The sequence below is a fragment of the Rutidosis leptorrhynchoides genome, chromosome 7 (assembly GCF_046630445.1).
Source record: "Rutidosis leptorrhynchoides isolate AG116_Rl617_1_P2 chromosome 7, CSIRO_AGI_Rlap_v1, whole genome shotgun sequence".
In the NCBI taxonomy this organism is placed as follows: Eukaryota; Viridiplantae; Streptophyta; class Magnoliopsida; order Asterales; family Asteraceae; genus Rutidosis; species Rutidosis leptorrhynchoides.
This window is the reverse complement of record NC_092339.1, coordinates 323,675,971-323,697,837: the sequence shown is the minus strand read 5'-3', so window position 1 is coordinate 323,697,837 and position 21,867 is coordinate 323,675,971. Positions and strand designations below refer to the sequence as shown.

At 32.5% G+C, this 21,867-nt stretch overlaps 2 protein-coding genes across 2 annotated transcripts; one reads left to right on the top strand and one right to left on the bottom strand.

The window, feature by feature from the left end:
• The first annotated feature begins 13,985 nt into the window (after window positions 1-13,985).
• Window positions 13,986-15,167, top strand: LOC139858830 (F-box/kelch-repeat protein At3g06240-like). The gene has a single exon (XM_071847664.1). The coding sequence runs from the start codon at window positions 14,049-14,051 to the stop codon at window positions 15,066-15,068; it is 1,020 nt and encodes a 339-aa protein (XP_071703765.1). The 5' UTR covers window positions 13,986-14,048; the 3' UTR covers window positions 15,069-15,167.
• Window positions 15,168-19,016: 3,849 nt separating this feature from the next.
• LOC139860250 (F-box/kelch-repeat protein At3g06240-like) lies at window positions 19,017-20,442 on the bottom strand. Its single transcript, XM_071849019.1, has 3 exons — window positions 20,400-20,442; window positions 19,629-20,098; window positions 19,017-19,511 (listed from the first exon to the last, which is right to left on the bottom strand). The coding sequence occupies exons 1-3, from the start codon at window positions 20,440-20,442 to the stop codon at window positions 19,017-19,019; spliced, it is 1,008 nt and encodes a 335-aa protein (XP_071705120.1).
• Window positions 20,443-21,867: the final 1,425 nt, after the last annotated feature.

Sequence of the window (21,867 nt, the reverse complement as noted above, 5' to 3'; positions counted from 1 at the left end):
GATATGGACTTCGTCCGGATGGATTAGGACGGGTCCTTTCAGTTGGTATCAGAGCAGTGGTCTTAGTGAACCAGGTCTTGCATTAGTATGTCTAACTGATAGTCGTTAGGATGCATTAGTGAGTCTGGACTTCGACCGTGTCTGCATGTCAAAAGTTTTGCTAATCATTTCTAGTCGGAAATCATCTGCTTATCATTCTTAGGGGATCACTTGCTTATCATTCTTAGTCTAGACACGTTCTACTGCATTGACTGCATGAATAGTGTATAGACAAAATTCATATCTTAGCGTATCTACTACTTCATATCTTAGCGTATCTGTTACTGTAACTTTGCCTGACAACTTCCGTAGATTCCTCTGTAACTTATGGGATTTTAGTATTATATATGCATATGTAAATTATGTATTGCAGAGTACTAATCTACATCCTATAATCTATTTCTTATCGAAAATCTTTCATTTGATCGTACGAGATGAATCCTGCAACCAGTTCGAGTCCCTCAGATTCCGATAGCTATTCCGATAGTTATTCCGACAGCTATTCCGACATAGATGTTCACCTAAGCTCCGAAAACAGCGTCATCGGCATGAATCAACCAATCAACCATCCCCAATTCACCTGATGGATTCGTAGTCGACTTAATCAATGGAGACGTGAAGGAGGCAATTCCTTCCATCAACTAAATTCACCTCTTGGTGAAGAACCTGAAGCACTTACCGGCAAACCTGTCCGAAACACCATTTTCACACTTATTTCCAGGATACCACGCAATGATATTATGATATCAAAAATTCTAAAACTTTATTCATTAGCTCGTTACTACCGACAATCATTCTGGAGTAATAAGTCAACAAGCTTCGAGCCCGAGTTGTAGCCTTGGAAAATATGGGGCAAAACGTACCAGCTTCAGCAACATCACCGGCACCAGTAGTATCATCAATAACAGCATCAGTACCATCAACAATCCATGCCTCAATATCACCATACTGTACTTCGAGTATGATCTTCGTTCTACGTATCGTTCTACCTCTTTTTATCTTCGTTCAACATGGCGAATATATAATCTCTAAAGTTTTAGAGATTATTTATTCTAGTTCCAACCGAAAACTAAATGAGTTTAATATTATGTTAACTCATTAAATCAATGATTACATCTGAAGGAAATATATAAGTATATATGTTTTCATAAAGATTGTAATTAAAAATTCTTTTGTATAAACTGTTAATGGTGAAAATATTTTAACGGGTAGGTAGGTAAGACTCGAGAAATATTTAGATTTCACATTAATAAGTTACATTGTACGTTCTTCGAATCTGATTCAACAGTCTTTTACTATCATACTCACTTTCACCGACATACGTATCTGTTCACCGCAGAATAACCATTTTTATTCAATTTCATATTTGGATTTTGACTTATCAGAATCTAACAAGTGGCATAATGAAGTAAACATTTGACAAAATAAAATTTGTTAGAAACAAACAAATTAATTATGAGAAGCTTTGTTAAGAATCCACGCTAACTGTTCCTAGCTAATTGTTCCTAGTTAACTGATTACATTTTATTTATCGCAATTTTATTTATCGTCATTAAATTTCTGTTATTTACTTTACGCATTTAATTTTTCGTAATATATTATATATTAAACTATATATGAATTATTGGACTGTCAACTGTGGACTTTGAACTATGGACTATCAACAGTGGACAATTAAAATGAATTAAAATAGTGATTATAATATATGAAACTAAACAATTTTTCGAGTTTGCCACTTGATTTCATCTTAAACCTCATTTGTATCTTGACGATTACAATCTGCGTTCAAACCTTTCGTAATTCTTGAAAACACCTCAATCGGGAGGAGGAGCCAACCGCACTTCATCTCCGTAAGAAGAGATTGATACATATAGTTATGCACTTGAAAACTCACAGAACCTGAGTAAACGTTTAACACGTATCTATGCTAATTCCTTTAGCGTTATTATTACCCAAAATAACTTGGTAAGTTCTTCCAAAGTAGCAAATTTTGTCACAGCTCCAGCAAGTCAACTTCGACTTTTCAGTCGGACTAGCCTTACTATAACCATGATATATATGCGTGTTCTTTTATTGTTACCGGGAAACCTTTTATATTCCACCATATTACCAGCAGATGTACCAGCAACCTCATCGCTCCTTGGTTTAAAATCTCTCCGACAAATCACTAAAATTATCTATTGAAGCCTCATCATATACTCATCCGCATCTTGTAACGAGAACTGCCATACCAATTACCGGGAATCAACAATCTGTACTTTGAAAACCCACTGCATATTTACATCAACAGTTATATGTATGACATTTATCTCTTAGAATTATGATCTCTCATTCTGAAATTCTGAAAAGCACTCAGTCACAAATCAATACTCTGAATGATGAAAAAGCTGAATGAAGCGGCAGAAACCATAGACAACTATAAACGCCCTTAATCATCGGAAGTCTGATGATAAAGAATAGTATGTTGGAAAAGCTCAAAAAAAAAAAGTTAGAACTGAAAAACGGATTGAGCTAACCACGAAGGAGACTAAGGACAAATACAAGGACCATACCATATATTCAAAGAATTCAGGTAATTCTGGATCCGCTGAAACCTTCAGCGAACATCTTGCTCCGTACTCATGTTAAAATTTTGCGGAAAATCTTCCTCATCAACCATCGAACTTAGAAATTCCAAAATATCATCATCAATATCTTCGATATTTCTGAGGATATTTTCATAAATATTCTCGTCCGAAATTATATACCCCTTCGTGCTTCCTGTGTATCATTATATTGGAAACATTCAATAGAAAATTTACTACCGAAAAGCAGATTATGCGAAACTATGAAGAAAGCTGTGGACAAATCACAAAGAATAAGTTTGACTTCAAAGAATCGAAATGATTCAATGTCTGCTAAGGTCTTTAGTAAAAATCTTGCTCATTACTCTAAACCCTTGCAGACAATAGTTTCTATCATCCTCTGATCTTAGATACTCCGAGATATTATCGTATCTTCCATTATAAATATCCTCCATATTTCTGAAGATATTTTTATAACTATTCTTATCTGAAATCATAAATCTCTTCGTACTATCAGTGTTACATCATATAGAAACTGTTAGTTTCTATATTCTGTAAACTTTCGAGCTTAAAATACGAATGTTATTGAAGTAATGTTGGGAACTGATGCATGAGTTAGTATAATATAATGACACTTGATCAACGTGATTATATTACAGTAAGTCATGCTGAGTTTCTAATGAAACGTGATGATTCACAGTACCATCGTCATGTGCCATGTTACACGACTCTTACATTCTATCTAATCTCCAAACATATCAAGAATATATCTTTTGATAGTTCAATCTTTTTCCTAAAATCCTGATAATTTAACCAATCAAGATCGTGCCATTACCATTCCCTTCTTAGAACATTAACAATGTTCATTCTGAAACTTATATCCGCAAATTCTGTACCATTACAAGAGATGCCCAATCGCGAGAAGAAGAAACGAAGGGACAAAGCTCCGAAATAGAAAGTGGAGTATAAATCGCATCAGATAGGAGGGAATATTAACTATGGATAACAATGATTATAGGAAACAGAAATAGGGACATTGAAATATAAGGGGGGATATAAAGCTCAAAAACAACACGGAAATTACAGACCGTGTATATCAATGTTTATCGCAACATAAAGACACGGGAGAATTAAAACCACTATAACTCCAAGGGCGATGTAGAAGAAAACAGATTCCTCCGGTGGAAGTTGGAAAAGGAGAATGATTGTGGCAATTTTTCAAAGACTGCATTCATTTTAAAACAAACCATAACCTTTATCGCGTAATAATCAGGATAAGGACAAGGATCAGAACTGGATTAAGCATTTTCACAATCTTTTGGATATATGAATTAAGAAAGAAAGTATAGGAATGGTGAGAATAATGGAACGGAAGAGTTTAATTTATAATGGAAATATCAGACAGAGTAATCAAGGCAGATCACCGTATTTAATTATAGAGATCTTAATTTTCTTATTCGCCGAAGAATCAAATCTTTTAGATTTCAAAAATTTTCTTTATATTCCTTGAATTCCGGAATTCAACCATGACTACGTCAAAAGTTAAGACACACCTTATTTTCTAAATTCAACCCTGTTTACGTCAAAAGCTAAAGAAAATCTTATTTTCTTCATTTCAATCTTTTGTGATAGCTTCATTCGTGCTCTTCGAATAATCGAATTATTTTATCTGTATTATTCAATAATGATAAAAACCCTATTTATCAACTCATATTTGTCAGGAAAACATATTTATTGTTAGCCATGGCGACCTCACTCAAATTTCGGGACGAAATTTCTTTAACGGGTAGGTACGGAACGGTATCAAGTCTATCAGTCGGAGAGGTCGTACCGTCGAGCGAGTTGGGGTTACGGAAGTTACGAAGTATGGATATTATACAGGCCTGAACAATAAATAGCTAAGCCGGCAGGGAGCAGTCCTTCTAAGACCTGTTCTATCTTACGCGCTTTTTATTTACATCTTAATTATATATATATATTTTTATATATAATAATTAAGAATATATCAAATTTTAGGCCAGCTTGACAAGCTACCCTTCCTCTTGATCTGAGGTGCGAAGATCAAGATATGGGTAGCAAGAGGGCGCTTATGTCCCGACGGTGGGGCCTTATGGGGAAGGGCCCAGCCCAATAGGGTTATTGTCATGTTGATGCTATTGCTATATTAAAGAATATAATCTAAAAAAGTTGCTTTAGTCCCATTCTTTATAATTGTCTTTCTCGCCTTTCTCTACTATGCCGGTAAACGAACTTCAAGTCTGAATTGTGTACTCACCAGGGAGAACGAATGGCTCAGGAATCGACTGGTTCCGAGCAGACTCGTGGAGCTGCAGTTTGGATTATCGTAGAAAGAATCCGACCAAATTTAAACTTTAATCTTTATATGTTTCCGACACGATAAGCAAAAAGTCTGAAATGTTGAGTCTCGAAAACTTTGAATTGTGTTCATGTATATATTTGACCTATGACTATTTCTGACGATTCACGAACGAGTGTTATAACCAGATATATATATATATATATATATACTAATATAAGTTTATATAATAAATATAAATAATAAAATACAACTTAATCAATTGAGTTAATTATGTAAAATATTACACAAGATAAAAAGTGGTTATTAAAAATGAAACTATATATATATATATATATATATATATATATATATATATATATATATATATATATATATATATATATATATATATATATATATTGTAATATATTTTGAATGTATAGATAATAATTAATCAATAAAAGTTAATATATAATATATTATATATTACATATGTAATAACATATATATATATATATATATATATATATATATATATATAAATAGATACAGAGAAATCTTTAATCTGTTTCAATTTGTTAAGAGGCTGTAGAAATTGATACATTAGGATTCTATTCGTACAAATCAAGACTAAATCCATAGATAACATCCAAGAATTTGTTAGAAGTCCACATCTATCCTTTTCTTCTTTTTATTTCTTTTGTCTTTTGTATTTGTAAACTGAGACCCACATTCACTATATGATTGAGCAACTAGGTAAATAATTTTAGCCATTCCAAACCCTTTTCACAATCAAACTGTTTGGGTAATGGAATTATGTCACTAAATTGGTACGATCGAATTTAAGCTGGACTAATAAAACAAGGATCAGTTGAACATCAATATCAAATTCTGTATTACTTTTGTTCTTGTCTGCCTTAATATTATTCGATCAATTTCAATTAACTACAAAACAAACTCTCAATCAGTGTCTTTGAAAAACTCATTCAACGTTACCCTCTCACAATCAATTACAAAACACAGATACTGATAGAAGAGAAATTAATCATCATTTCCTCTCTTCTTGTTCATTACATGAATCACCAACATCCACAACTTTTAACTCGATCTTTCGTTTTGTTGCTACTTCTTCTGTTCTTTCTTTTGAACCTGAACCACCGAAAGCATCTCCTTCACTTCACCACCCAACACACATCCGTCACCATACACTCTTCTTTCATCTCTCTCTCCTCTCAAACCCACGAAGCTTGCTACTAGTGCACATATTCGTTCTTGTTCCTGTTGCAGCTTCTTTTTGCTGTTGTGTTTCGACCACAAACCGCCACTTGCTACGCTGCTAATTGCCGTTATTTGTTTTCTTCTGTTTCACGATTTAATTCACAACTTGCAACCATAACCACCACCAACACCAAACTATATTACTTATTTTTTTTTTGCCTTCTTACGTAACCACCCCTTTTTATACGTAAAAGAGGACCATTCAAATGGAGGGATGTAGTTTTTTTTTTTTTTTTTTTTTTTTTTTAACTAACGCATTATCAATTCTAGGGACACATGTTGGGCAAGTGGGACAAGTTTTAAGTTCATGGCCGACCCATTTAGTTGAAATGACTTTTGGATATTTTTTTTTTTATAGCTGATGATTAATGGAAGATGATGAAAAGTGATTATGTCTTCTACCTTTGTCAAAACCCTACAGCCCCATAAATCACGGCTTTATTTCTACCGTGATTTACATTTGTTTGCTTAATACAACTTGGGCCATGAGTGGGATAGTAGGCCGAAATCTAGCTATGTTTCCCTATTGGGCCGATTAGTTGTTAAAAAAAAAGATATAGGTTTATGATAATAGTAACTAGACAATGAACGTATAGTAGGCAACGTTTAAGATAATGTTGATGAAGGAAGGTTTGATCAGCGGTGTTGTATTTAGAATATTGATGAGTATGTATGATGATAAAAACGAGAAGGATTATGATAATAATGAGACGTGGTTAGAAGATAATAATGATCATTCATGATTTGATGATGATGAGTTGTTGGTGTTGCAGCTGCTGTGTTTTCTGTTTTGATTATACAAAGATGATGAAGATTAGGTTACGAAGATTAGGATGATAACGAATAAGTTGATGATGGGAGGATAGCGATGATAAACTATGATTACGATATGCATAAGATTGAAGGATGATGATTAATATGAAATAGATAATGACTTACAAAGTTTCTGTTTCAGTTACAATCAACACCGAAAACCTGGTACTAAGATTGGGCCGTGGTTCTTGTAATCGGGCCATCTTGTTTCTATTTTTTTTTTCTCGCTTGGGCTGTGCCCTATTTTTGTTGGGCTAAAGGAACGAGTTATATTGATCTGGTTTGGAGATAATAAAAAGAAAAACGTAACAGAGGGACGGTTTGATAGTGAGTTGTGTTAACCGAATGGTCGAGAGTTCGAGCCAGAGGCGGGGACATTTTTTTTTTGAAAAAGAAGAAGAAGAAGAAGAGAACCCGTTAATAAAAGTTAAATATAATTAAGTTCTAATGTTGATCAGAAAAGTAACACATGGAGCGATGGTTTAAGGAGTTTGGGTTTGAGCGAGAGGTCTTGAGTTCGAGACATGGCAGGGTCACTATATTTGTTTTTGGATCGATTTTTATGAGGTAGTTCTTATTTTTAAGTTATTATTATTATTATTATTATTATTATTATTATTATTATTATTATTATTATTATTATTATTATTATTATTATTATTATTATTATTATTATTGTTAGTATTATTATTATTCATTATTATAATTAGTACAAGTATTATAATAAGTGGTATTACTATTATTATTACTAGTATATGTAGGATTATTATTATTATTATTATTATTATTATGATGATGATGATTATTATTATTGTTACTATGATAATTATTATTATTAAACTTATTATCATTATTACTAAAGTTATCATTTTGTTGTAACCAAAACTATCAATATTATTACAAATATATATATTTATATAAAAATACATTACACTATATTTTTATTATTAAAATATTAATTAATATACAGTTTTATTATTAGTAGTGGTAAATAATGGATATATACAACACACAAAATTAAATATATCTAAATAAAATATAATATAACAAATATATTATTAATAACAATATATATAATTGTTCGATTACTATTATATATTTTGATATATATACATAAATAATATAGGTTCGTGAATCCGAGGCCAACCCTGCATTGTTCAATATAGTCATATGTATTTTTACTACAAAATACATTAGGTGAGTTTTATTTACCCCTTTTACTCTTTATGTTTTTGGGCTGAGAATACATGCAAATGTTTTATTAACTGTTTTACAATATTTATATGCGTGAGTTTCATTTGCTCCCTTTTTAAATGCTTTTGCAATATATATTTTTAGGACTGAGAATACATGCGCTTTTATAAATGTTTTACGAAATAGACACAAGTACTGAAAACTACATTCTATGGCTGGATTATTAAACCGAATATGCCCCTTTTTAGTCTGGTAATCTAAGAATTAGGGAACAGACACCCTAATTGACGCGAACTCTAAAGATAGATCTATCGGGCCCAACAAGCCCCATCCAAAGTACCGGATGCTTTAGTACTTCGAAATTTATATCATGTCCGAAGGAGGATCCCGGAATGATGGGGATATTCTTATATATGCATCTTGTTAATGTCGGTTACCAGGTGTTCAATCCATATGAATGATATTCTTGTCTCTATGTATGGGACGTATATTTATGAGAAATGGAAATATGAAATCTTGTGGTCTATTAAAATTATGAAATGATTATTTATGATAAACTAATGAACTCACCAACCTTTTAGTTGACACTTGAAAGCATGTTTATTCTCAGGTACGAAAGAAATCTTCCGCTGTGCATTTGCTCATTTTATAGATATTACTTGGAGTCATTCATGGTATATTTCAAAAGACGTTGCATTCGAGTCATCGAGTTCATCAAGATTATTATTAAGTCAATTATAGTTGAATATATTATGAAATGGTATGCATGCCTGTCAACTTTCGATGTAATGAAAGATTGTCTTTTCAAAAACGAATATAATGTTTGTAAAATGTATCATATAGAGGTCAAGTACCTCGCGATGTAATCAACTGTTGTGAATCGTTTATAATCTATATGGACTTCGTCCGGATGGATTAGGACGGGTCCTTTCACCTGTGACCTCACGAATTTGTAAGTAAACTCGCCACTGCCCGTGTGTATATACAAGTCTTATTAGTATATATGATATGATATATACTAATATATTTAATATCAAAATGGGTCTTATTTAATATCAAAATGGGTCTTAACACTCTGTTCTCTCGTTTAATTTTGGAGAGAAAAGAAACTAAATGGAGAGAAACAAAAAATAATTGTGTTTTTGAGATTTATTTTGGAGAAGGAAGAAATGAATGTGATAAAAAATTTAGTTAATTTTCCTTCCAAATTTTTCCTTTTAAATTGTAGAGAAAATAAAAAAATATGAGGAAAGACATTTTGGCACATAGTGATAATTATTTCACTTTACATTCTCATTATACGTGCACACTAAAACACGCGCTAGATTTCATCATTTTAGTTTTATCGGATTGTTGTTTTGAGTTTTCGTTTACATTACAAACGGCCCCTCAATTTCGTCTCAATTTACACAACGACCCCTCAACTTTACACTTTTCCAGAGGTACAAAGCGTAAATATATAATTTTATTAAAATAAAAAAAACTAATTCCACCCGAATTTTTAACGGGCTCTATCTTCTCGCTCGGTGCGAGTTAAATTTTTTCGACACCACCATTCAACTCGAAAAAATCTAATGAACACAACGGGACTAACTACACGCGAAACGAACATTGTTAAAAAAACACTAGATAACGGGCCCTATATTCTCGCTCGGTGCGAGTTAAATTTTTCCGAGAGCACCGTTTAACTAGAAATAATTTTACGAACACAACGCGACTATACGCGAAACAGACATCGTTAAAAAACACTAAATATTTCGGGCTATATTACATACATATACATACACGTCCAACAAACAACCCAACTTACTATATATATTAGGTACCAAACAACGTATATCCAAATTCGATCGCGCGTCGAATACAACCGCAACAACGCGTGGTCGAATTTTTTTTCTAGTTTAACCTATATACTAACACACATAATTATTACATCTTTTCTTGAATCACTCTTTCCTTCTTACTCATATGTCATTTCACATTAATTTTTTCTTTTTTCATTTTTCTTTTTATCTAAATACCTAATCATCAATTTACAGGTTTTTTTAAATGACAAATATGCCCCCTTATGTCCCTTTATGTTGCATTGAAGTGCCAAATAAGACACGCCCCCCACCCATTTACTTCACCCAACGACCCCACCCATTTTACTTTTTTACATTTCTTTCAATTTTAGAAAAAATATCATGGCTGGTTCCTAAATTTTGTAATATAAATCAAAATAGGACCTTAAGTTTAAATGAATCATAGTTGGTCTCAAGTTTTAAATATTGTACACGAATAGTCCTAGGAATTAACAACGTTAGGTTCACATAGTTAACCTCAGACATGTGTTTCGCACATGATGGATATTTTTGTCTTTTCATTTCTCATCGATATATTTTATTCTACCCATCTTTTTTTTTTACAAATACATCTCCCTGACTCCTAACTTCCATTTTTTTGAATCAAAACCTACAAAGCTAAATCTAATTCATAAAGTTATCAACAGCCATGGTCCGAGTTCATATCACATTTATGGCAATTATTTTCAGTAAGGAGGAATCTAGGAGTTTTAATAAGGTTATGGACCAGATGCCAATCACAAGATTTCAAATATCCTTTTGATTAAACTAAATCTTAGATTTAGATGCAAAAGAACTGTAACAATAGCGGCATGAGGAAATCGATTAGTAATAACAAGCGTTTGTTCAAGTTCACACCATCATAACCACAATTTTGGTCGAAGCCATGGGTGTCGATTCAGTTTCCGATTCACAACCACCTTCGCCCTTTAGATCCGATGGTTTCCGATTCAGGTTTAAACCCTTGATTTGTGTTTCTTTCGAACCGATCTACAAAATTAAAAGGCCGAAATAAACGGACCGGGTTTAAAGCCTTGATATGGGTTTCCTTGTGTCAGAATTAAACCTTGGATTTGTGTTCTTGAAAGTCTGCTATTGGGGTCGTACTAAGATCCTCGATTCTTTTATACAAGAAGCTTGAGTTTGAATAAATTTTTATACTTAATGATTTCTTCGTGTATTCTTTATTTGGTTGGTCGATTGTCAGAAGTAGATGAAAACATGAGGTGGTTATTTTAGAAGTAGAAGAAACGTGTCGGTTCATAAATTTTGATGAAATATGTGTTAGTTTTGATTTTAAAGATCAAAGTAGGGACTCTAGTTAGGGTTGAAAGAAGTGATGGGTTTTCAAAAGGTTTATTCTGGCGGAGAAACCCTGACTCCGTGTGACTATGTCACCCATACCGCCCACCCCGCAAGGGCTAAGTAAGCCGTGTAAGACACCTCCCCCTAATACCCAACAGGAAGTTGCAAGCCGAGATTCGAACCTGCACCTTTCAGTATTCAATAAGGCCCTACTGCGGGCTCAGGGATCATAAGCGACGGGTACCACTGAAGCACTGCTTCGTTGGTAGAAGTGATGGGTTGAATGAAAGAGATCGGTGAGAAATGAAAAAGACAAAAATACTCATCATGTGCGAAACACATGTCTGAGGTTAACCAAGTAAACCTAACGTTGTTAATTTCTGGGACCATTCTTGTACAATATTTAAAACTTGAGATCAACCATGATCGATTTAAACTTAAGGTCTCATCTTAATTTATGGTGCAAAGTTTGGGGACCAACCATGATATTTTTTCTTTAGTTTTATAACAAATAAATTCTCACAATCATGCAATATTTTCTTTTCCCTTTTTCTTAACAAAAATGACTTTAGTGCTTACAAATTTTTTTGATAACAAAATTTTCTTATTCTTTTTGGTTAACAAAAATGACTTTAGTTTCTACAAAATATTCTAAATTAGTTTCATATCAAATTTAATTTACTGTGAAATACATAACTATTGACTTTGGTGTTTACATATTAATTTTTGTTTTTTAACAAAATTTTTCAAATCAGTTTTATATCAAATAGTTATGGCTTTTTGATGTAAATTGTATTCAAACTATATTTATTGTTTGGTAAATGCAAAAGAAAATGTCCTCGCTGCCGCAACTCACGGATTCGTTCACTAGTTACATACTAGATAAACAATGCATCCAATACTCATAATCAAATATTGACAGTGACTCAATAATATATGCTAATGTTTATGTAAGTGATATATTAGGTTCTTAAGGCAGATTAGAATGACTCATGTTTACTTCAAAAAGCTAGGTTGCAACCATAGAACTTTTGTATGACAAAAATCAAGTAGAAATTTGAATGTTCATGACTTCATGTACAAGTTCATGTTTATTCACATAATGTCTGTATTGGTGTATATATTAATATACAAGTTTTTGGACTTTTTTCATAATTTAAGTCCAAGAATTTTTTTTACAAGCTCAAATTTTGCCTATAAATAGAGTGGTTCCTCATCCCATTTGAGACTCAGATGAAAGTTCAAACATTTCACTTTCTCTCTGACACACACTTTTTCTCTCAAGATTTTTTCCCTGACGTTTAAAATCGCGTCTATTATTTATTGAACAAGATTACCGTTTAAGATTACACACTCACGGGCAGTATACTCGATCGTGTAGTAGTATAGATAATAGTAAAATTAGGTTATCACTCCAGGGACAGTTTAACGCAGTTCAAAATTATATAATTTAATGCAATCGACTTAACCAAAAGAAATAAAGGAAAAGTGCGAATAGTTGTGGCTATTTAACGATTAGCTAAATCAGTAAAAGTTCAAACTTAAAACAATATTTTTGGTTGTCTTATATTAATAAAATGGATGGATTAAGGATAGATTTGAATTCAGAAAATAACGGATATGTTCACCTAGACTCTATTTACTCTCGCTGGATGTTTAACAATTAAGACCTGATCAATCACCAAACAAATGAAATTAAACTTACCGGTTCACCAGGAATTCCCCTTAGTGAACACAACAATCCAAATTACACAAGTGAATTGATTAACATATCATGGTTTAAGAATTAATTAAACATGTGACAACCTAATTAATGTTTAACTTATGTTAACTTTGTTATTAAACAATCTTAGATAAAATTAATCATATTAAATATAGGATAAAATATAACTTTTTATTTATTACCCATCTCAAAACATAAACTTTAAATATTAACGAATTTATAGTTCTCATTTTATGGGATATTACATTACATGAATTGTCTTAGGCCTTCATCTTTATGAATTGTCTTGAGCTAGATTTTTAATTTCACGCCGGTTTTGGCATAAAGTTAGTTAATTGATATACAGGTTAACCGATTTTATGTGATACTATGTTCTTCTCTATGCGATATTTTTGTTTTCTATGACATATTTTTGCTTTGATCACAATTTAGGGTTTTGATTTACTCGATTGGCATAATCTCATTTAGTTCTTGAATAATCAGATAGGTAGTCATTTTTACCCAAAGTGTCAACATGATTCGCATAATCTCTATGGAAACGCTTTTTTCCCCTACTTAATGGCCGTATGTCCTCTTAGAAGAAATCTCTTTATCTGGAGAGAGAGAGAGAGAGAGGACTTTCTCTACTTTGTTAATTAGTTATTTGATTTTTAAGTAATTCTTCCGCTAAATTAATTTACACCGACTTTAATTGTTAATTGATTTTTGTAATTTAAATAGTTAAAGATTACGTGGATAGCTCCTGTCAATAGTTTTAACGGGCTCAATTAACTTTTGTTTGAGTGAAGGATTAAATTGAGACTTTAAAATGTTTTTAAGAAAGAAAAATACAGAAAATAAAGATACAGGGGAGAAATGGCTAATTTTGTATATAAATTATGGTGTTGGATTCGTGTGAAGACACCGTAACAATGTTGTCCATCAATATTCCACCGGAAATTATCACCTAGATCCTATATCGTCTTCCGGCCAAATCGGTCGCACGTTTCATGTGCGTTTCGAAAGATTGGTTATCTCAACTTTCATCACCAAAATTCATCATGACTCATCAAAACACCCTCAACCAAAAACACTTCATTCTCCAATCTGACAAATCTTTACTCAATTCGCTCCCATTCAATTTCAATACCCATCTAAAGCACGTTTCAAAGGTTAGATTAGATTTACCTATTCAATCCTTTTCTTACACTGTCTGTGGTTCTTGCAATGGCCTTGTATTACTTTCTTATCTTGATTTTGTTTGGAACCTAAGAGTTTTGAACCCAACAACTAAGGAATCAATCCAAATACCGGAATTAGGTTTTGAGAGGTTAAATAATTTGTTTGGATTTGGTTATGATTCGTTAACTGATGATTACAAGCTTGTTAGAATTTATTTTTTGACTAGAAGTAGAACCAAGTTTTTTTATGTTTATAGGCTTAGAACTAAGTTTTGGACGCGCTTGATGGATGTTCCTAGTGATGATAATTTGATATTAGTAAATAATTCGCTATTGCCGGGTGTTTTTGTTAACGGGATTCTTCATTGGTTTGCCAAGAAGCTTTCTGATGATTTACCAGTAATTGTTGCTTTTGGTTTAGCAGATGAGAAATTCAATGAAGTTCCTATCCCTAATTTGCTTAATCATGTTGATATGGATCATGATATTCAACTTTTTGATCTTGGTGGAAAGCTTGGAATATTCTTGTGTACTGCAGGTACGATTTGGTTAATGAACGAGTATGGGGTAAAAGAATCTTGGACTAAGATTGTACTCCGTGGTTTCAATGAACATAAGCCCGTCTACCATTATAATAAGGTTTATCAATTCAACATTTTTTATGACAAAGGCAAACTTCTAGTGACCGATCACTATCACCGATTATTGATATATGACATTCAAGGAAGACATCTTTCTGAAACCGGTGAGATTTTGTTTGATGAGTTCGAGATAACAATAAAAGGTAGTTATGTTGAAAGCCTTGTTTCCCCAAAACTTAATTGGAAATCGTTGAAGGTGCATTCATAGAAGTACAGCCACTGGATTATTATTATTATTAGCTTATATTATTTGTTTATTCTAAGCATGTTACTCTACCTTTGGTACATTTATTCATCTTGATCTTTTGTTAGGAACTAATATTGTTTTGATCTCAATTTCATAATAGCTACAGTTTGTATATGATATGGTTTATGCAATCTGTATCTCTGAATATGCTACTATCAGCCTTTTGTTTTGATCATATTGAGTCAGTAAAAAATATAAAGATAAAGATAATTAATGCCAAAAATGTCACTTCAGTTTGAGTGAATACCAACAGGGGATGATTTTATAAAGAAAGCTAAAGAGACATATTCTTATTTAATCTGTTTATTCAAGTGAGTTAAAAGCGTATACAGATTGAACGTGTAGCTTATATTATCTCCCAGTTTGTTTATATTTTGCATTTAACACATCGTTCACTAACATACCACGTTCTTGTCAAATTTGTCTTAAAAATATATATGTTTCGTTTTGTTTCTGTCAAATGTGTATCCTTCATGATGTTGTGTTGGTTCTTCATAGATCATCCTTCATCCCATCTTGTACATTGTGTAGGAAAGTGTATTCTTGTAGTAATAATCTTCTAATTTCACAAAAACTGACTCCTGTTCTGGTGAAAATTTGTAGAAATCCAATGCGAATATATGTAATTATACATGCTAAAGGCACAAACATATGTCAAAATTGCTACACTTAAGCAAAGGTTGTACACATATGTAGAAGTAAGGTTTTGCTTATATTTATCCCCCCACGTTATTTACTCTGATAGGATTTACCATGAGATCGTTGTCTAATTACATTATTATGCTCTAGATAATTACTATTTGGATCAGTTCTGAAATTGTGTTGGTACTCCTAATTTGATTTTTGATTGCACTTTATACGTACATTGTTTCGAGGAGAGATTTCAAATAGTAACAATCCTTTATATAAAATTTCTTCTGATATGGTGCAAAATGGTTCAAATACAACACGTATTGGATATCATACTAAGTAAAGAAGCAACAAGACCATATTTGTATCTATGATTTACATCAAGATTTTAGTTCGTGAATATATTGATATTCCATTGAGCTGATGATTTTGTATGTCAATGGCAAGATATAGGTGGTTTGCTTATGCATGAATAAACATGTGGCACTGCTGGGATCTGGTTTTGAGGTGGTAGGTGACTTTTTAGTAATTGATATAACATATGGATTTGGTTATGATTCAGTTAGTGATGATTACGAGGTTGTTAGAATATCGCCTGATTGTATGTGGGTTTACGTTTATAGCCTTAGAAATAATACCAAGAAACAAGTGACTGATTCTCCTTACGATCATTCGTACCATACGAGTTTTCCGGGTGTATTCATTAACGGATTTCTTCATTAGTTTTCTATGAAGAGGATTTGCACGATTTACAAGTAATTGTCGTGTTTAGTTTAACTGATGAGAAGTGAAGTGAAGTGGAGTCACCTGATGTTGATATAGGGTCTACTGATGATTGTAGACTCGTTGATCTTGGTGGAAATTAGCTTTCTATATTTTTTGAAGTGTGAGGTGAGATATGGTTGATGAATAAGTTCGGGGTGAAAGAATCTTGGACGAAGATTTTATCGATAATATTTTGATTGTTGAGCCAATGATTTTGTATGACAACGTAAAGATATTGTTGGTCACACGCGATCAAATGTGGATATATGATTTAGAAGAAGGAGCTATCTGTAAGAGTGTTGATATTCAAAACCTGGAAGATTTCAAAGTTGGCGGTACTTGTGTAGAAAGCCTCGTCTAGCCAATACTCAGCTAATCGGTTGGAAATCGACATGTTCGAGTGAAGGTACATGTGCAAAGTCGAGGCTTTGACTTAATATATTCAATCATGTTAGTTATAAAGGTTTTGCTCTGTATAATTAGTTTGAGTTGAAAGATAATTTTGTAAACTATTTTGATTGCTGCTCTGGGTAACTGGCCATGGGATATAAGATTTTGATAACTGGCCATATTATGTTTCATTGAATATGGAACATTTGTGATGTTCTAAACAGAACGGCCTTCGATCCCATATTGTGCTTGTTTCGGAAAGAGTGTTCACATAATAATAAGGATATTTATGACAAATTCCGTTGGTGATTCAAGTTTCAGCTTGAACCATCACAATATATGTGGGTTTAGGTCCCTCTAACTTTGAATTAAATTATATACAGAAGGTATAACTGTATGTGTTTGTGTTTGTATATGCAACAAAAGAAAGAAAAAATGAAACGGAAGTCAGTGAGTATTTTATTCAACCATATCATTATCATAGCTAGTTATATAGCTAGAAAATAACAAGATCTCACCACTAACGTATACCAAATATTCTACCCAATATACTCGGTATACTCGCACGTTTTTCGCAACTAAAGCTTGAAACCCGGTCAACAAAAGACCACTTCCTAAAGCTACACTTTAATTAAACTGACACTTAAATTAATTCTAACAGTAGTAACATTTAATAAAATACTAGCTACTAACTAATTATTTCTAAACTTATAACCAAACAAATAACATGAAATAACCAATTAGCACCAACAATATATATGACATCGTGATTGGCATCCTCATGATTTAAGGTGGTAAAAAAATGGTCACAAATATTCACGTGTAATAAACCTGGTTAGGTCGCGTACACATAAGTAAAAAGAGTTTACCATTTAATCAAAGTATACCTGACAATTGAGACTCATACTCTAAAATTTGGGTCAATTGGGTCAAGCTTTCTAGTTAATTGGGTCTTGAGAAAAATTAAGCATGGCAATGCTAATAAAAGCTTAAAAGAATGTCCAAATGGTTTCGTTCTAACATATTGAGCCCTATACAAAATATAAATAAACAGGTCTAATGGGTATCAATTTCCAAAACTCACTAAATAGAATTAGGTCTGGTGAATGGGTCATTTTCGAGCATAACAAGTTTCATCTGCCAAACATTTATAAAAGCATTAATCATTATATATATACGAATAAAATAAATAATAACTAAAGTAATATAATAAATGGAAAAAAAAACCATGAAAAAAGTATATGACCCGTTCGGAGCATTTAACCCGTTAGGCATTTTGACCAGTTACCTAACCCGACCCAACATGACCTATTTGTACCCGTTTGAAAATTTGACATGCTTGACTCATGACCCCCAAATCCATTTTGAGGTGTTACCCAATAAGACTTCAAACATATTTATGGCTTACGTGAACTAAATTGACAACATGAAATGCAATTTGCAGATTACTTGACATGCACAACTGATGATGATGCTACAAATTCAACTTTTATACCAGTCAACTATACTTTCTATCATTTGGGTCTCCTGCATAATTACTATCAGTAATAGTAAATTAAATCTGTAAAAAAAATCCCCTTAACAACCAACACACATCATCATCCATTGCTTTGCAGCGTCACAATACAAATGTTAACAAGGTCGGAGCGAATAAAGCAAAGTAACAAGATCTTAATCTTCTTACCAAACTACGTGAAGTCAAGTCTTAGTGCGTTTTGATAATATGTGATCAGGAGCTGATTTTATTGGGTTGATAGTTGACTTAACTAAATAGAAACACATAAATAGGATTTTAAATATTCTGGTATCACTATTCTCATGTAACATTAGTACGTCGTAGTTCACTGCGTAAACAACAATTGCTGCATGACTAGGGACTGAAAGCCTGAATTTGGCATATATTCATAAGTAAACATCAAGCATAGTAGAAATAATGACATGCATACGAAATTTTTTGGGTAAAACATATTCAAACCACAAAAAACATATTCAAATTCTACATTTCATCAAAAAAAAAAAAATATTCAATCTCCCCATCAAATGAATTGACAAGGGGTATTGTAAAATGCAAACTAAGCCTACTGCATGTGCTACACATATACCTTAACTTGTATATGCAAATTTCTAGCTAGTCCCACTTGATTTCAGTGACAAAAGGCTTTCAACACACACAGCACTAATTTGCAAGCCCCTGAGATTTTGAGAAGCATATATATGTTGTTTGCTTAACTTTCCTTCTTCAATGTCATACATCAACATTTGATTGTCGCTTACCACCAGAATTTTTTTATTGTAATTAAAAATGTTAGGTTCATAAGTTGATATAGGAATTTCATCTAGTCCATGTAGTATCATCTTAGTCCAAGATTCTTTTACCCCATATTCCTTCATCAACCAAATTTCACCATCCACAAAAATAGCAAGCTTTCCATCAAAATTAACAACTTCACAATCATACTTGAACAGTATACCAAAATTATTAGGTGTCAGCACTTTACTGAATTTCTCATTTGCCAAACAAAAGGCAACAATAATCGGTAGATCATTAGGACAACCCTTAGTTATCCAATGTAGAAACCCATTAACAAAACCATCTGGTTTACTCGTCCACCGATGATACTTATAAGGATAATCGGTAACCCACGTTCACGTATAAGTTCTAAGACTATAAACATCAACGCACATACAGTCAGAATATTTATAATAATGACGACGAACATAGCAAATTGTAACAACCTTGTACTCATCAGTCACAGCATCATAAAAGAATCCAACCTTATATCCGCCAAACATAATTCCTGAACCATATTCACATTTTGGCAATTCCACATATTCTCTAGTTGTAGGGTTTGAAATTATGAGCATACCAGGCACAAAATCATTGTGATACATAGACATCAAAACAAGGCCATTGCAAGAACCATAGAAATCAGGTTTGATATAAGGCAATTTTAAGGGAAACTCTACTGGTACTGCTTTTTCTTCTTCTTTGAATTGATGAAACGGAATTAAATAAGGTATAATAGACCCGCTCACGTGATAAATGATAGGACCTTGGTTAAGTGTAGCTTCATGGATTTTGATGAATTGTGGTGATGAAAGTAGAGATAACCAATCTTTTGAAAAACACCTGAAACGACCAACCGATTTGGAAGGAAGACGATATAGGATCTCAGTGATTAACTCAGATGGAATACTAATAATGCCTTCATTCAGACGCCATTTTTAAAGCTTTAATAACTAAGTTCAGACTGCAGGAAAAAAGCTGAGCAATATGAGCACGAATAGAACATTACAAACATGATTATTATCAACATCAAATCCACAAACTACTATGCACATCTTTAATTTAACCTAAAAATTGAAAACCCCAGTTTATTTACCTATGACAAAAGTAAACTCCCTGTGCTCTCTAATTGTTAAACAAGAAGCATCTTTCTAACCTTCAGAACTTGTGATTTCCAACGAAATAGGGGTATGTTTGGCAAAAAATAAATATGTATATACCAACTCCAGTTAAAACACATGGAGTATAGCTACTGTGCTTCATTTATATGAAGAATTCAGCTTAATTCTAAATTTATCTTGTCTAGTGTACAATGTGAAATGTCCCGTTCTTATTGATTAAAAACGTTCCATATTAATTGATTTCGTTGCGAGGTTTTGACCTCTATATGAGACGTTTTTCAAAGACTGCATTCATTTTTAAAACAAACCATAACCTTTATTTCATAAATAAAGGTTTAAAAAACTTTACGTAGATTATCAAATAATGATAATCTAAAATATCCTGTTTACACACGACCATTACATAATGGTTTACAATACAAATATGTTACATCGAAATCAGTTTCTTGAATGCAGTTTTTACACAATAACATACAAACATGGACTCCAAATCTTGTCCTTATTTTAGTAAGCAACAGCGGAAGCTCTTAATATTCACCTGAGAATAAACATGCTTTAAACGTCAACAAAAATGTTGGTGAGTTATAGGTTTAACCTATATATATCAAATCGTAACAATAGACCACAAGATTTCATATTTCAATACACATCCCATACATAGAGATAAAAATCATTCATATGGTGAACACCTGGTAACCGACAATAACAAGATGCATATATAAGAATATCCCCATCATTCCGGGACACCCTTCGGATATGATATAAATTTCGAAGTACTAAAGCATCCGGTACTTTGGATGGGGTTTGTTAGGCCCAATAGATCTATCTTTAGGATTCGCGTCAATTAGGGTGTCTGTTCCCTAATTCTTAGATTACCAGACTTAATAAAAAGGGGCATATTCGATTTCGATAATTCAACCATAGAATGTAGTTTCACGTACTTGTGTCTATTTTGTAAATCATTTATAAAACCTGCATGTATTCTCATCCCAAAAATATTAGATTTTAAAAGTGGGACTATAACTCACTTTCACAGATTTTTACTTCGTCGGGAAGTAAGACTTGGCCACTGGTTGATTCACGAACCTATAACAATATATACATATATATCAAAGTATGTTCAAAATATATTTACAACACTTTTAATATATTTTGATGTTTTAAGTTTATTAAGTCAGCTGTCCTCGTTAGTAACCTACAACTAGTTGTCCACAGTTAGATGTACAGAAATAAATCGATAAATATTATCTTGAATCAATCCACGACCCAGTGTATACGTATCTCAGTATTGATCACAACTCAAACTATATATATTTTGGAATCAACCTCAACCCTGTATAGCTAACTCCAACATTCACATATAGAGTGTCTATGGTTGTTCCGAAATATATATAGATGTGTCGACATGATAGGTCGAAACATTGTATACGTGTCTATGGTATCTCAAGATTACATAATATATAATACAAGTTGATTAAGTTATGGTTGGAATAGATTTGTTACCAATTTTCACGTAGCTAAAATGAGAAAAATTATCCAATCTTGTTTTACCCATAACTTCTTCATT

What these genes read in the sequence shown, in the direction of transcription:
- LOC139858830 (XM_071847664.1), top strand. Translation starts at nt 14,049, where the DNA reads ATGTGCGTTTCGAAAGATTGGTTATCTCAACTTTCATCACCAAAATTC.
- LOC139860250 (XM_071849019.1), bottom strand. Translation starts at nt 20,442, where the DNA reads ATGAAGCACAGTAGCTATACTCCATGTGTTTTAACTGGAGTTG. An exon ending in ATGTGTTTTAACTGGAGTTG is followed by an intron (nt 20,099 to 20,399) that starts GTATATACATAT and finishes GTCTGAATGAAG; the next exon opens with GCATTATTAGTATTCCATCT. An exon ending in CTGTGACTGATGAGTACAAG is followed by an intron (nt 19,512 to 19,628) that starts GTTGTTACAATT and finishes TATCCTTATAAG; the next exon opens with TATCATCGGTGGACGAGTAA.